This window comes from Schistocerca cancellata, chromosome 2, assembly GCF_023864275.1.
Source record: "Schistocerca cancellata isolate TAMUIC-IGC-003103 chromosome 2, iqSchCanc2.1, whole genome shotgun sequence".
Classification (NCBI taxonomy): Eukaryota; Metazoa; Arthropoda; class Insecta; order Orthoptera; family Acrididae; genus Schistocerca; species Schistocerca cancellata.
In genome coordinates, this window is record NC_064627.1 from 688,650,034 (window position 1) to 688,667,767 (window position 17,734).

A 17,734-nucleotide genomic window follows, 5' to 3' on the forward strand; every position below is an offset into this window, starting at 1 on the left:
CGCTATATGATCAAAAGTATCCGGACATCTGGCTGAAAATGACTTATAAGTTCGTAGCGCCTCCATTGGTAATGCTGGAATTCAATATGGTGTTACCCCACCCTTAGCATTGATGACAACTTCCACTCTCGGAGGCATATGTTCAGTCAGGTGCTGGAAGGTGTCTTGGGGAATGACAGCCCATTCTTCATGGAGTGCTGCACTGAGGAGAGGTATCGATGTTGGTTAGTGAGGCCAAGCACAAAGTCAGCGTTTCAAAACATCCCAGTGGTTTTCTATAGATTTCAGGTCAGGACTCTGTGCAGGCCAGTCCATTACATGGATGTTATTGTCATTTAACCACTCTGCCACAGGCCGTGCATTCTGAACAGGTGCTCAATCGTGTTGAAAGATGCAATCACCACCTCGAATTTGTCTACAACAGTGGGAAGTGAGAAGGTGGTTAAAACATCATTGTAAGCATGTGCTGTGATAGTGCCATGCAAAACAACAAGGGGTGCAAGCCCCCTCCATGAAAAACACGTCCACACCATAACACCACCACCTCTGAATTTTACTGTTGGCACTACACCTGCCAGCAGATGATATTCACTGGGCATTTGCCATACACACACCCTGCCATCAGATCGCCACGTTGTGTACCATTATTTGTCACTCCACACAACATTTTTCCACTGCTCAATTGTGCAATGTTTATGCTCCTTACACCAAGCTAGGCGTCATTTGTCATTTACCGGCTTGATGTGTGGCTTATGAGCAGCCGCTCGACCATGAAATTCAAGTTTTCTCACCTCCCGCCTAACTTTCATAGTACCTGCAGTGGATCCTGATGTGGTTTGGAATTCCTGTTTGATGGTCTGGATAGATGTCTGCCTATTACACATTACGACCCTCTTCAACCATCGACAGTCTCTTGTTGGTCAACAGTCGAGGTTGGCCTGTATGATTTTGTGCATATGTGTTCCTTCACATTTCCACTTCTCTATCACATCAGAAACAGTGGACCTAGGGATGTCTAGGAGAGTGGAAATCTCACAAACAGATGTATGACACAAGTGACACCCAATCACCTGACCACTTTTGAAGTCCTTGAGTTCTGTGGAGCACCCCATTCTACTCTCTCATAATTTCTAATGACTACTGAGGTCGCTGATATGGAGTACCTGGCAGTAAGTGTCAGCACAATGCACCTAATATGAAAAACGTGTGTTTTTGGAGGTGTATGGATATTTTTGATCACATAGCGTGTATAAATATAGTTTCTTCATGTATGTTACACATTGCTCAGTGTAACTAACACATCTCTCTTCCTTTCTTAAAAACTTCTTCAAGCATCAAGGAGCTCATCCTCTCAATTTCTTTGGCCCACGTGGCAGGTGCAACAGTGGTTAGCCTACAATAGGCAACAGATGAACCACAGTCATCTGCGGTGCTGTCTCACCTCACATAGGGGTGAGGGGAGGCGCTGTTGGGAACAGAATCAAATCCTCATGAAAGAAAAATTAAAAATATTAAATGATAGTGCATTGAAACACAGTATCTATCTACTGCCGTATATGGAGTGTAGTAAAGTATAACATTACCTGTAACTGTAGCTGCAGTAGGAGCATAAATATTTGTGTCAACAATTTTGTGAAACTCCATAACCGTATGGCTCACAGGAAAAGGCCAGCTAAATCAGTGTGCATGCACTCCGTTAGTTACTTAGGCTTAGGCTAATGGGAGTTACATTGCATTGTGGCCGACTGGTTATGGGTTGAATCATTACAAGCCTGGACAGTACATTCTACTGCAGCATTGATTCCAGGCCAAAAACGGCAGTGCCGTGCTGGCTCCTTCATCATTAACATCTCCCAGTGTGGAACAGCAGGAGGGGAGAAGAGATGACAAGTTGGCATTCGTCTTCTTCCATAGTTAATAAGAAGATGCAGTCAGTGATACTGAGATTGTGGCCCAGAGAAAAAAAAGTCTTGTGCAGTGTATTGGCACCTTTTTGCAGATAGCCTGATAATCCTGCTATATTGACAACAATATCCTGCGGAGTAGTGGGTCATGCCCTGTGGCTGTGGTTACTTCGCTTTCAGTAATTGGGAACTCACTAACTGTATGATTCTGTTTGTCATTGAGACCCAACAGTGCCTGGTATCTGGACCCACAGACAGAGAAAACATGGTGTCTGCATTTGCATACTGTGTAGTGTGTCAGTAGTGAATGTCATAATTGTAGCTATGTAGATAGGTAGACTATTTTTGAAGGCTTTGGGAGACTTCACTGGGTGCCAAGCAAGGTGATCTGGGATGTGTAGTACATAATCAAGCGAAATTTTGCATCATATAATATACATTTGAAGCTGACACCATAAGTTATTACTAGTGCCTCGTTCTCTCTTTGTGATTAATTACAGCGGGTGGCTATGAATGTACTCTATACAAATGGAATTGGCTGCTCCTTGCCATCTCTATGTTCATGTGATAGTATGGCCCCTATCTCCATACTGTGTAGCACTGGCTATTAACCTAAAATATTTGCGAAGTGTGAACATTGTTGAACATGGAGTCAATCATAGAAACTATTTTTCTAATTGTAGAAATGTGTTACGGTATGTTTTGCTCCACAAGAATGTCTCCTCCTCTTACGAGAATCAATTTAACGTGTAAGAGATCTGATACACCAAGTTATAAATTTACAATAGTAATTTACTTAATGAGAAATGACTGTTACTCCATAACGGTGGTGTGCGTATGACAGTTCGTCTTTGGCCTCAAACCCATTTATTGAAAAAGTGCCCTAAATACTTAATGCTCATATGAAAAACAAACTGCATTTACTGCCCTGGCAGTATAGTAATTTATTTTGAATCAGTAGTAATTTTTGAGAACATTTCTCACGGAGAACAGAAGTCCAGCAAAAAGCGGCTGATGTTTGTGGAGTTATAACGCCTGATCTATTCGCTATCACTGCCTACCATCATGGTATGAAGGTCTGAATGTGGTCCAAAACTGAATGAAATTGGTTGCCACAAAATAAATGTTATTTGCAGTCAAGACTGTTTGTGGACATTTAAAAAAAAAAAAAAGAAAAAAAAAGAAAAAATCTATTTTGAAGGTGAGTGAACAGTACGTCAAGTCTAAAACCATATACTGTTCTCTAGTAGTATGTTTCCCAATAATTCGTAGAGTTGAGAATGTCTTGGATCAATTGTTTGAGATACCTCTGAAATACAGTATCAGATTGGACATAATGGACAGTAATCAATTACTCTTATGTAACCCAGTGGCTGTGTTAAGAACGAAGAGCTTCCTTGATTCGTCATGTAAGGGAAGCTATAAATATGTATCTGCCAGATCATTCTTGCAAAAAGGCAGTACAGCTAATTATGCCGGCATCTCCTACGGCTGTGGAATCAGGTAGAGATTCACATTTACTTGGAGGTTTACTGCAGCCTTGAAATAACTACATGTATGAATAGACTTGTTCAGTTTTTTATGGTAGCCATGGCTGTTGCCCACTTGTTAGTGGAAATGTTTTGTGGTGACCCCCAAATTCCTGTAATCTAGTGTAACATTATGCATACACAGGCGAGCTAATTGGCCACCCTGTAGTGGTAGAAGTAAGATGAACTTTTATGACTGACCACTGGCTCAGTTTTTATTAATATTTCTTTTAAATATAGGAAAAGGCAAGGTACAATTTATTTATAATAATATACATCAGCTACAAATTTTATTTTATAAGCATTCACAGCACCTTTGACCCAGACACATGCTGATTCTTGCTCATTTATTTTGCATTGATTCCTTGTCTTGAGTACAAATGGCATAGTGCCACTGAATATGACTTCCCAAGATCACGATTATAGTTCTCAAACACTTGAAATGTATGAAAAGAAATCACGTTTCTGCTATTGAATGTTTCAAGTCCAGCAACACTTTTAACAGTTTACTATTTTGCCAGTAACTGTGTTTAAATGTTGATTGCACATGGTATTACAAAACTGTGCTAATTTAAATGTGGTCAGTTGCATGTGTTAGTGGACGTCAATGTTGAAAAGAGAACAAAAAGATACCTCTGCCAGGAAGGCATAAATAATTGTTTGAGTAATACATAACAAAAAATGTTGCCATTTAACATGAGCACTGTGCAAGAATACTGGCTTATTTATTTATGGACAAACCTTATCTATATTCTTTGTGCGTAGTCTGGGTGTGACCGAGTGTTTATAACATTTCCACTATTTCAGTGTTGTTGTAATATTAATTTAGTATGCGAATGTGGTCATGTTAAGTCAGATTGTCTCTTTAGAGCTTCAGAATGATGTCTTTTTGGTGGGGATAGCCTTCAGCCAATAGAGAAGCAGACAAAACACTGCAGGGATCAAGGAGTGACCGGAACTTTTCGAATCTTTTTGAATTAAGAATTTAAGGGAGTGATTCGGACTCTTTATGGCAAGTTCTGGAGGAAGGCAGACCTGTTTAAAGTGCATAATACAGTTGCACAGGTGATTGTTTCTGAGTGGTGAACAGCTGCTACAATACTTGACTTCTTGAAGGAACTTATATTTTGAGTTGTTTGAATGTGCTCCAGAGTAGGATTCTAACTTTTGCAACCTGATTTATGAAACTGAGAACAGACATAATATGAGTTACCATTCTTTGTAATGCATGTGTTAATTTGTGAATCATCGAGTCAAACTCTTAACTGTTTTGAGATGGAGAGTCTTTCGTTTATAGTGATCATGAAATGGACTTAGCTTTTGCGAGTCTTTGATGACTATTTAGTTTGGGGATTTTGCTGCCATCCTCATAATGCTCTCAATGTAACTTTACTGCATTTGATAAGGGTATTTTTGTCTATATTTTAACTGTATATCGTAGGACGATATGTGCCTCTGACTGAACTGTTTACTTCATGAATAATGGAACTGAGTTTGACAGATATGCAGCTGTGTGGATGCTTTTAAAAAGCTTTGTGTTTAAAAGTCTTTTGCACACCCAAGTGTGAGCTCAATTAATTGTTTATGGCTGGCACAAAGTCTGGTATACCAGACCAATGAGTTTGAAAGCCCATTGGACGGTATGGGAATAGATGACAACTGCTATGAGACGAGGTTGTATGTGTGGCCACTGCCGTCACCGCCATAAGCACTGTTGCTTAGATATGCCCTGTCAGACAGCCTGTCAGCATCCACTGCTTACCTTTAAAGACAGCAGCGCAGTGACTCCGCAGTTAGTTGTGATTTCTGTGCACTACAGTATCCTTTACTGTATGGTTAAAGGATGATGGCGTCCTCTTGCGTAAAATATTCCGGAGGTAAAATAGTCCCCCATTCGGATCTCTGGGCGGGGACTACTCAAGAGGACATTTTTATCAGGAGAAAGAAAACTGGTGTTCTACGGATCGGGGTGTGGAATGCCCGATACCTTAATCGGGCAGGTAGGTTAGAGGGAAATGGATAGGTTAAATTTAAATATAGTGGGAATTAGTGAACTTCGGTGGCAGGAGGAACAAGACTTTTAGTCAGGTGAATACAGGGTTATGAATACAAAATCAAATAGGGGTAATGCAGGAGTAGGTTTAACAATGAATAAAAAAAAAGTGTGAGTAAGCTACTACAAACAGCATAGTGAACGCATTATTGTGGCTAAGATAGACATGAAGCCCATGCCTACTACAGTAGTAAAAGTATATATGCCAACTAGCTCTGCAGACGATGAAGAAATTGATGAAATGTATGATGAGATAAAAGAAATTATCCAGGTGGTGAAGGGAGACAAAAATTTAATATCATGAGTGAATGGAATTCGAGAGTAGGAAAAGGGAGAGAAGGGAATTTAGTAGGTGGATATGGATTTGGGGTAAGAAATGAAAGAGGAAGCCGTCTGGTAGAATTTTGCACAGAGCATAACTTAATCATAGCCAACACTTGGTTCAAGAATCATAAAAGAAGGTTGTATACATGAAAGAATCCTGGAGATACTAGAAGGTATCAGATAGATTATATAATGGTAAGACAGAGATTTAGGAACCAGGTTTTAACCCTTTTAGTGCCAAATACGATCTGATCGTGATCCAGATTTTCGGCGAAAAATGCCAGTAACGATCTGATCGTGATGCCTTTCTCATTCATTTTTTCTGCGCTTGAAGGCAAAGTTGTTAGTATTTCCTAGCGAATGAGAAAGGCATCACTATCAGATCGTTACTGGCATTTTTCGCCGAAAATCTGGATCACGATCAGATCGTATTTGGCACTAAAAGGGTTAAATTGTAAGACATTTCCAGGGGCAGATGTGGACTCTGACCACAATCTATTGGTTATGAACTGGAGATTAAAACTGAAGAAACTGCAAAAAGGTGGGAATTTAAGGAGATGGGACCTGGATAAACTGAAAGAACCAGAGGTTGTACAGAGTTTCAGGGAGAGCATAAGGGAATAATTGATAGGAATGGGGGAAAGAAATACAGTGGAAGAAGAATGGGTAGCTCTGAGGGATGAAGTAGTGAAGGCAGCAGAGGATCAAGTAGGTAAAAAGACGAGGACTAGTAGAAATCCTTGGGTAACAGAAGAAATATTGAGTTTATGTGATGAAAGGAGAAAATATAAAAATGCAGTAAATGAAGCAGGCAAAAAGGAATACAAACGTCTCAAAAATGAGACCGACAGGAAGTGCAAAATGGCTAAGCAGGGATGGCTATAGGACAAATGTAAGGATGTAGAGGCTTATCTCACTAGAGGCAAGATAGATACTGCCTACAGGAAAATTGAAGAGACCTTTGGAAAAAAGAGAACTACTTGTATGAATATCAAGATCTCAGATGGAAACCCAGTTCAAGAGAAGGGAAAGCGGAAAGGTGGAAGGAGTATATAGAGTGTCTATACAAGGGCGATGTACTTGAGGACAATATTATGGAAATGGAAGAGGATGTAGATGAAGATGAAATGGGAGATAAGATACTGCGTGAAGAGTTTGACAGAGCACTGAAAGACCTGAGTCAAAACAAGGCCCCGGGAGTAGACAACATTCCATTACAACTACTGACGGCCTTGGGAGAGCCAGTCCTGACAAAACTCTACCATCTGGTGAGCAAGATGTACGAGACAGGCGAAATAAGACTTCAAGAATATAATAATTCCAATCCCAAAGAAAGCAGGTGTTGACAGATGTGAAAATTATCGAACTATCAGTTTAATAAGTCCCAGCTGCAAAATACTAACGCAAATTCTTTACAGACGAATGGAAAAACTGGTAGAAGCCGACCTCGCTGAAGATCAGTTTGGATTCCGTAGAAATGTTGGAACACGCGAGGCAGTACTGACCTTACGACTTATCTTAGAAGAAAGATTAAGGAAAGGCAAACCTACTTTTCTAGCATTTGTAGTTTTAGAGAAAGCTTTTGACAATGTTGACTGGAATACTCTCTTTCAAGTTCTAAAGGTGGCATGGGTAAAATACAGGGAGCGTAAGGCTATTTACAATTTGTATAGAAACCAGATGGCAGTTATAAGAGTCAAGCCGCATGAAAGGGAAGCAGTGGTTGGGAAGAGAGTGAGACAGGGTTGCAGCCTCTCCCCAATGTTATTCAATCTGTATACTGAGCAAGCAGTAAAGGAAACAAAAGAAAAATTTGGAGTAGGTATTAAATTCCATGGAGAAGAAATAAAAACTTTCAAGTTTGCCAATGACATGGTAATTCTGTCAGAGACAGCAAAGGACTTGGAAGAGCAGTTGAACAGAATGGACAGTGTCTTGAGAGGAAGATATAAGATGAACATCAACAAAAGCAATACGAGGATAGTCAGATTAAGTCGGGTGATGCTGAGGGAATTAGCTTAGGAAATGAGACACTTAAAGTAGTAAAGGAGTTTTGCTATTTGGGGAGCAAAATAACTGATGATGGTCGAAGTAGAGAGGGGATAAAATGTGACTGGCTATGGCAAGGAAAGTGTTTCTGAAGAAGAGAAATTTGTTAACATTGTGTATGGATTTAAGTGTCAGGAAATCGTTTCTGAAAGTATTTGTATGGAGTGTAGCCATGTATGGAAGTGAAACATGGACGATAAATAGTTTGGACAAGAAGAGAATAGAAGCTTTCGAAATGTGGTGCTACAGAAGAATGCTGAAGATTAGACGGGTAGATCACATAACTAATGAGTCCGCCGCTCGTGGTCTCGCGGTAGCGTTCTCGCTTCCCGAGCACGGGGTCCCGGGTTCGATTCCCGGCGGGGTTAGGGATTTTCACCTGCCTCGAGATGACTGGGTGTATGTGTTGTCCTCATCATTTCATCATCATCCAGGAAAGTGGCGAAATTGGGCTGAGCAAAGATTGGGTAATTGTACGGGCGCTGATAACCCCGCAGTTGAGCGCCCCACAAACCAAACATCATCATCACATAACTAATGAGGAGGTATTGAATAGAATTGGGGAGAAGAGGAGTTTGTGGCACAACTTGACAAGAAGAAGGGACCAGTTGGTAGGACATGTTCTGAGGTATCAGGGGATCACAAATTTAGCATTGGAGGGCAGCGTTGAGGGTAAAAATAGTAGAGGGAGAGCAAGAGATGAATACACTAAGCAGATTCAGAAGGATGAAGGTTGCTGTAAGTACTGGGAGATGAAGAGCTTGCACAGGATAGAGTAGCATGGAGAGCTGCATCAAACCAGTCTCAGGACTGAAGATCACAACAACAACATCAACAACAACATAGTTTTCAATCTTGATTTGCTCACTGGATTTGTTATTCTGCTGTGCTATCTCCATTTTCTGGCTGTCTCTTGTGTTATCCACCTGTTACTTTTTAGTGGCTCGCTGTCGATGCTCTTGGCCAGTCTCTACTGCTTCTGAAGTCATTTCTGGTTTATGTCTGATTCCGGTCACTAGGGAAAGCTTGTCAAGTTTGCTAAATAGGATGGTAACTAAAACTAGTGCTGCGTGATTGTTAATTTTGGAATCCAAACAGAAACACATCCTAACCAAATATATTTTTTAATGTGAGATAACTACAAGTAATGATCGTATTCATGGTGCTTGTTTCTAGCTATCTGAAACCCTTGATTTGTCCACTTAGTGGGATCTACTGGTGTTGCCCACTGTAATAGCCAATGCTTTGGTACATGTGCCAGCTGATTAATGACGTGACTGTCCCTGTTTTCCACCTGGACCTTTGTCTGCTGACTGTTTACAGTCCACTGGCCCACCAGATTCATTGGTGTTCTATATAGTGGTTGATAGCGTCAAACACTCCACTATGCCATGTTGATGGTGGTAGCCACTTGCTGAAGCACATACCAACTAGGTAATTGGGCTTGTGGTATGTCTCCCAACCCATACTATAATAATGACTTTGGCATCATCCATACTTCGAAAAGCAATTAGAATGATTTCTGTAATTTCTGCAGTATTACAGTGTCAGAGCAACACTGTTGTGTTGGAGAGGCAATGTGGCATCCCATTCCAACCTGGGGAGCCAAGCAGTGGCATCAGGGCAACTTACTAGTTAATTTATGTCATGCTGGTAGGCTTATAGATGAAGAGCCTGATGAAGATGATAGCTGTCATTTGACTGCCAACATCAGTTACTAAATATTCTGTAACCATGAGCATTGTCCTTGAAGGGTTACTGAGCAAAAGCAGTTACAAAAAATGCTCCTGGCCTTTGTGAGACTTCATCAAGGTATCAGTCTGAAAAGGTTAATGCATTTCTTTCATTGTGTTTCTCTGATGACAACCTGACAATGACATTGTGAACTGGCAATGGTGCACAAGATAGGAAACTTCCTGGCAGATTAAAACTGTGTGCCGGACCGAGACTCAAACTCGGGACCTTTGCCTTTCGCGGGCAAGTGCACTACCAACTGAGCTATCCAAGTACAACTCACGACCCGTCCTCACAGTTTTACTTCCGCCAGTACCTTGCCTCCTACCTTCCAAATTTTACAGAAGCTTTCCTGCGAACCTTTCAGAACTAGCACTCCTGAAAGAAAGGATATTGCGGAGACATGGCTTAGCCACATCCTGGGGGATGTTTCCAGAATGTTTCTCATTCTGTGCACAAGATACATTGCAAGAGGCAGATTAGAATTGCACAGCTGGGGTAAACCTTGAAGTGCCATGTCCAATGCTCCATAGGACTGACCTCACTATTTTATCTAATGGTTAATTTTAAGTCCTGTAGGTACGTTGTGAGTTTACTGCCCGTAATATTTCATCAGCCAATGGCTGCAACTTTTGCAGCAATTCATGTAAGTGATTACTAGAAGGTAGAAATATAGTATGCCACCAGACCGGGTCTCAAGTGGCACACAGTTGCCATGCAATAGAAGAAGAAATACCATAAATAGATGTCCCAAGTTTCTTCTGCTGTGTTCAAGACAACGATGCTGGTGTTACTGGCTGTTGTTGTGAGTGCAGCAGTTGTAATAATTGCTTGTTACGGATTTGCTGTACTGTTACCTGCTGCTCCAATATTTTTTCCCATCTGTGATGCTACTCTTATTACTGCTACAGCTGCTGCTGAGGTTGGGCTACTATTTCCACAATGCAAGAAATTGTGGATCCGTAGTGAAAACACTGCACATGGAGAACATTCCTTCTCACCTGTCCACCATCTATAATGATAGTATCACTCGAGACAGTAACTACATGGAATGACAAAGCTGTGAAAGTCACTAGTTAAGCTGATGAGAAAAATGCCACAGTGAACCAGCAGACTACATAAAATCCAACAACAAACCAAATTTATCTCTAGACAAAGTTCAGAAATTCATAATCATAAATGAGGTAACAGAGTTGGGTGAACTAACAGCTACAGAGATGTTATATTACTGTGAGCTTCACTCATAACACTGCAGTGCTACAGAGCAAGCTGTGCTGTCTATTTAAGAAGTTTTCCTGAGGCCATAACTACTCTAATGCTGACTTGCTAGAGGTTGTGTCATCCATAGTCTGTGCAGGTGCCTTTTGTGGTCAGAATTGGAAGATGCTGGTTCATACTGTGCTAATGTCTCTGCTTTCAAGTCCATATCAATATTGGTATGACCATTGGGTGTGCCCAATCCTGCGCAAGAGCTATGAGCGTTGGATGGAAACTTGAAATCCCGTTGTCAACTGTGGTATGCCAGTAGGTTGGTATCAATATTTGATATCACACTGATCTTATATTGTGTGTGCAAGAATAGCTGTAGCCTGTCTACAGTGACTGTATTGACCATCAGTGTGATAAATTATTGTATTTACACCCAGTGACGTGTGGGCAGTCATAAAGGAAGCGACGATTTGAAATCTGCTGAACCTACAGTAGCTATGTGTAAAATATAAATAGAACAGTAGGCAATAGTAGATTAACACCTCTGTAGCTTTGCAGCTTAATACACCAGGAATGTCGAGCAAATAAGATACACACTTTTGTCAAGGTATGTATCCCTAAAACATAACTCAGAAACAGTGAACTTTTTCCATTTGGCGTTAAGATATAGAGTATTAACTCTTGATACCCTTGATAAAGCCTCTGCTTTTGCATCTTGTTCTGGCATTTTGTAGCTCTTTTTTTTATTTTCTTTTAGATTTTTCAGTATTTCTTTTGTGGCTTTTCTCACTCTTTTGTTATTTTGTTGCAGTTACAATGACTCTTCTAACTCCTTTAATCTCTTGTGAGTTTTTCTTGGCCATAATTTTATTTAAGTCTTGGCCCTTCCATTTATAAGCAATGGAAATCTAGGATGGAATGTAAAAATATTATGGAAAGTTGTTACTCACCATACAGCGGAGATGCTGAGTTGCACAACAAAAAGACTGTCACAGTATAATCTTTCGGCCAACAACACTTTGTCGAAAAAACACACACGCACACACACGCACGCACGCACACGCGCACACACACACACACACACACACACACACACACACACACACACACGTGTTCATGCACGCACAGATGCAACTCACGCACTTGACTGCAGCCTCTGGCTTCAGCTGCCAGAGGCTGCAGTCATGTGAGAGTGGGTTGCGCTTTGTGTGTGTGTGTGTGTGTGTGTGTGTGTGTGTGTGTGGCCTTGTTGGCCGAAAGCTTTTATATTGTGATAGTCTTTTGCTGTACCTAACTGCGACTCAGCATCTCCACTGTATGGTAAGTAGCAACTTTCTTTTCATAATATAGTTATTGTTATATTTCATTAAACATTGTTCTAAACATAATGATTGCTTTCTGTTTTATTGGAGTTATCTAATATTATACCGCTTTCTTTTGTAATCAGTTTATCTTCTTTTTGCTTGTAAGACTTATGGTGTAGGATTGTGATGGCTTGTGCAGTGTTTTAGCAATACATCTTCTTACATTTTTTTCTCTAACTTCTTTTTGACCTCTGAAGAAAGAGCCTTCAGGTAAGAGACCACAGGGCTATTATTGATAATTTTCAAATCATAATCTGTTCATACTTATTGGTACACAATCTTTTGTCCATGTGCCCTCAAGTTTATGTCTGAATTTGTCATTTCTTTTCTTCATCACTCAGTTTTTATTGGATAAAAAATACTAATAAATGATCTTTGGCACAGAAAGGTTTAATGTTTTTCCTTTTTTGTATTAAGGCACAACCAGCAAGTCCAACACATTGTGAGGTTTCATCATCATCCTATGATTCTGAGTCAGATGATGGGCATGCTGGATCTCGTGAACAGGAAAGGGAGAGACAAAACCAAACTTCCCTGCAGCAAGCACAACCAAATTCAGACTTTATTTTGGCTGGCACTTCAGAGGAAAGTGAGGTATGTACTTTCTACAAGAGGCTCAAGTTTTTTTTAATGAGTGAGTAATACTAACTATTTGAGTCATACTACGTGGGAACCTAAGATAATTTAATCTCAGTATTGCCAGCAGCTATTAAGATTAAGTTGTATAGAAGAGCTAAGTGAAAAGTTCTTGGCCTCACACAGAAATGTTTTTGGTACCAAGGAAATTTTGTTTTTGTAACGCTGGTGTATGTGTAAGTGTAGACTTTCTAGACATATATTTCTGAAGATAAGCTCGTGGGTTTTCAGCCAGGTGACAATGTTGAAATACCACAGTGGTGTATGTGTAAGTGTAGACTTTCTAGACATATATTTCTGAAGATAAGCTCGTGGGTTTTCAGCCAGGTGACAATGTTGAAATACCACAGTATTTCAACATATGTCACATCCTTTATCTTCTGTCAAACTGTCAAGACATTGAGGATGTTTTCTTATTTATAAATGAGAGATTGTTTCCACCCCTTTGTGTGGCTGCCAGTGAAGTCTGGGCTTTGCTGGGTGCATATTAGGAGTGCTTGCGTGGGCACAGTTGATCACCATTCTGAGCTGTTTACCTAAATGCAGCAATAAAACACTATTCTGACCACTACAAGATCTTTGTGAAGGATCCATTGAACCTACATATCTGGTATCCCATGTAAATGTGGTCACCAGTTCATCATCAAACAATGCCTGTAACTTGCAGTACTGCATGAAATACGTTAGATATGTATCTTCAGGGAAACAAAAATTAGTTATATCAGAGCACAACATCAACAAGAACTTGTATTGATTTTGAGAACACAAACTTCTTGTGCCTATCCAGCAGATGATGGCAGCACATCATATACCGATAGGAATAAGGACTCCTGAAAAACTGGTCAATAGCATGAGAGCTTCTTTGATTTTGAAACTCACAGAATGGCTAAAGGAAACACATCAGTGGATGGCATGCAGGATAGATCATGAACATGCGTACTAGGAATCAAGTGGCACATTCATTTCCACTCCCACCAGCACTTCAACTGAGAGGGCATCTGCAGTGTCTTAACACTTGCCAGGAGGTGATGGATATAACACTTGTCAAAACATCACTTCGTTCGGCACTACCATCCTGCTAAAAATTAAAGTGTTTCCATTGTATTTTGCAGTAACATAAACTGTGTCACAACTTGTGCAAATTGGTGACACATTCCAGTCCAGAGGAGTGATGTAAATCCGTATGTTTTCTTACTAAAAGGTACAATTATTTTATTTTATTTATTTATTTATTTTTTTTTTGGGGGGGGGGGTGTACTTTTATTTTGCTTGTGGTGAGCTATACGAAGAGACGGTGATTGCAATGACTTTGGGAGAGTACATATGTGCTCTGATGCCTAACAAGTATTCCTTTGATTGCCAGCCCACCCTACGAATGCACATGCCTTCAAAGCATTGTTATATTACCAATGAACATGTGTTGTCAAAAAAATTAACTTTTGACAGTTTTTACTGTTCTTCTGTGTATGAGATGTTCAAGGTGATTGTGTAATGTAGTTCATGTGCGTAGCAATGAAAAGGATATATGGATTGTTAACTCAACAGTAGTATTGCATGTTAGTCCTTAATATGTGTTATAGCAGCTCTGGATTCTAAAACAATTAGAACAAAGTCCAAGATAAACTCCAAGAGAAGTTTAAGAGAATAGTAGTCACACAAAGTGAAAACAAGTAACATCACATGAGAAGAAATAATTTCACTGAATTTGTGACCTCCCAGTGCAGTATGTCTGGAAAGTACAAATCATATTTAAGATGTTAGTTGAGAAGAGAGAAGACAGTTGATTAAATTGATTTAATATACCTTTCCTGTTTTACTGTGTATTGCTTTTACATTTTCTGTTTATGTGTTAGCAACATTACAGTGATGTAGGCTACAGAGGGGCTGAGCAGACACACCTCTGGATGAAATCAGGATAGCAGTTTGGTACCTGTGAAGCATCTCCGATGCTAGTAAAACATTGTCATAGTTCAATTATTTATTAACCATATTTACAATCATCTTGTTCCACACTGGCCTTGTAGCTGATTCCTCGTTCGATTGCATGCTGGATTCCTGCTGACAGCTGCTGAGTCAGCTCTTCGTCTGCAGGCCCAGGTGAAGAGTGAATGATATCCTGCTGTAATGCGCTACCAGCACAGCTATGGTCCAGCACGAATGGTCTCATACTAGATGCTGTAGTGTGATTGATTCCACTCTGAATTCTATGTTGACCCTTGATCACCCATCCCTGATGTGTTGCTAGAAGTCATGTGGTTGGTTACTCTCCTTCCTACTGGCCAGGTAGGTTTCAGCCCCTGGTGGCACCTATGTGTTGAACAGGAATGTCAACCCCATGAGGCTCTGCTGCTGGTTTCCATGCTGAAGTTAGGTGCTGTCAGCAGTCAATGATGTCGTGTTGTTGGAAGACAGTCAGCTTCTCCACAAGTAATGGTAGGTGACAGACAGTACAAAGTTCATCAGGTGAAGACCTTCATCTGAAGTACATCTAAGACTGGTTTGTAGGCTGTTCTGGAGTATCTGGGACATGGATTCATGACGGTATCATAATCATGGAATCGAATGCTATTACTGTGAACACCGTTGATGCCAGTGATCAACTCCTTGAGAGCTGGAGAGCTCGAGTCTTTAAAGGGAGCTAATGTGAGGCTGTGATGCGATGCTCAGTTCGTAATGACTGCATGTGTGTGTCTTTTTATGCTATATTTGCTTAACAGGATCTTAACTGCTTTGTAGGTTCTCTGGTACTGGTTTTTGTGAAATAGGTACAGTTTCTTTAGATATCTGTTATGAGCTAACGAATATGTGTGTCATGTTCCCATTGGTTTTCTGTTCTGTGCTGTTTTCTGCTGAGCTCAGCTTCTCTCTCTTGGTGTGGTGTTGTAACTTGTTGAGGCCTGACCAACTTGTGACATACCGTTTATTTCCTGGTTCTGTCTCTGCCTTGGCATGACTGCACTTTGCTTGTAGCAAGGTGAATGATTTTTTTAAAAGTTTCTAATTTTCAACCCCTTACTACTCTGTGCCATAACAAGGCAGAAATGGCCAATAAAATGACATTTGTAATGTCCTAACATGACTACTTAAATAATGTTTGACATGTTAAAAGTGATATAACTAGCATCACAATGAAGTGATAACATGACAATATTCTCTAGCTGCAATGGCATGTGAAGAAGTCAGAAAGGAAAGAAACAAAAGGTGCATACTTAGAGGACTAAAATAAGATAAAAACACACAACCAGCTGAGTTTTGCAAGATAGGAGCAACAGTGGCTCAAAAGTAAGAATGGTTAGGAAAAGGAAATGTTGGTTATAAACAGAATGGTGTACTCAAACACATATAGTCTGGCATGAGAAAAGGTAGGTGTACCTAGAAAGGAGGACCTACACTTGTTTTAACGGATTGGGAGACAGATCTGATGATTTTGTATGTAAGCACACCACCTGCAAAGAGATAACAGGCGAAACTGATTTGAAAGGAGAAAGGCTGTGCCTGAGGAATGAAGTGAAAGTAGTATAATGCATTTTCGGTAGTATCAAACTACTTAATTTCTGAGAGTCACTCCAATGTTGTGCAGAATAAAACTAGCGTGACTTGTAAAAGATTGCAGACGTTAAGTAAATAGAAAATGTTGTTGTTGTGGTTGTGGTCTTCAGTCCAAAGACTGGTTTCATGCAGCTCTCCATCTGCTCTATCCTGTGCAAACCTCTTCATCTCCGAGTAACTACTGCAACCAACATCCCTCTGAATCTGCTTACTGCATTCAACTCCTGGTCTCCCTCTACAATTTTTACCCCTCACACTTCCCTCCGGTACTAAATTGGTGATCCCTTGATGCCTCAGAAGGTATCCTACCAACCGATCCCTTCTCTTAGTCAGATTGTACCACAAATTTCTCTTCTCCCCATTTCTAATCAGTACCTCCTCATTAGTTATGTGATCTACCATCTAATCTTCAGCATTCTTCCATAGCACCACATTTCAGAAGTTTTTATTCTCTTCTTGTCTAAACTGTTTAGTGTCCATGTTTCAGTTCCACACACAGCTACACTCCATACAAATACTTACAGAAAGGACTTCCTGACACTTAAATCTATACTCGATGTTAAAAAATTTCTCTTCTTTCAGAAAAGCTTTTCTTGTCATTGCCAGACTACATTTTATATACTCCCTACTTTTATAATCCTCAGTTACTTTGCTTAGAAAATGTTAAAGATATGAAATATGTCTAAAATTATGTGACTGACGTAATATACAGCAAACTAATAAAGGAAGTAGATTCTATTTGGAAGTTTGATTTCTGTGCTCTCAAAATGTAATTTGACCAAAAATTAGCGTTGAGGCCAAATAAGACCTATTATGAAATGGAAAAGCGGCCAGAGTTTGTTACTTTACCAATGCGAGGTCAGTGTTTCAAAGATTATTTCTTGTAGCCACGGCATGGAAGCACAATCATTTTTGTTTGCTGAAGTTTGTATTAACAGTCAGAGCTCTATAAAATACATGAAATTTTCTACATATCCTAGCCTTGCATTTTGGCAGACAAAAGTAAACATTATAAGAAATATGTAATCTGAGGCTTTTCTGGCATATGTGCTAATGCTTCTGTGGTTCTGAGGTTTATGCCCGCATCCACTCATTGAAAGTCCATGATATTTCATTCCATCAGCACCACCTGATGATGGCGGAATGGTTGTCTGCTGAAATATTAGAGATGTTAGACAATTGGATCTGGCAGTTCACTTGAGAACTGTGGAAACATTATTAGAAATATCTGTCATTGTAAAGCAATGCTGTGTCCACAAGTAATGCCCATTACTCTCACAGTAATATATTTCCCATAAATTTTCTGATGTAGAGTTTTTTTTTCTCTGCTAAAAGTGTAAAGAAATAAGGTAGTTGTTACCAAAATGTATTAGGATATTGTTT

At 40.0% G+C, this 17,734-nt stretch overlaps 1 protein-coding gene across 8 annotated transcripts in view; it reads left to right on the forward strand.

The window, feature by feature from the left end:
- Positions 1-17,734, forward strand: part of LOC126162434 (peptidyl-prolyl cis-trans isomerase G-like) — a 333,524-nt gene that overhangs the window by 216,257 nt on the left and 99,533 nt on the right. For all 8 annotated transcript variants that reach the window (XM_049918938.1, XM_049918937.1, XM_049918941.1 and 5 more), the window contains one exon: positions 12,584-12,760. In XM_049918938.1, coding sequence (XP_049774895.1) covers positions 12,584-12,760 — 177 coding nt within the window. The remainder of the gene's footprint in view (positions 1-12,583; positions 12,761-17,734) is intronic.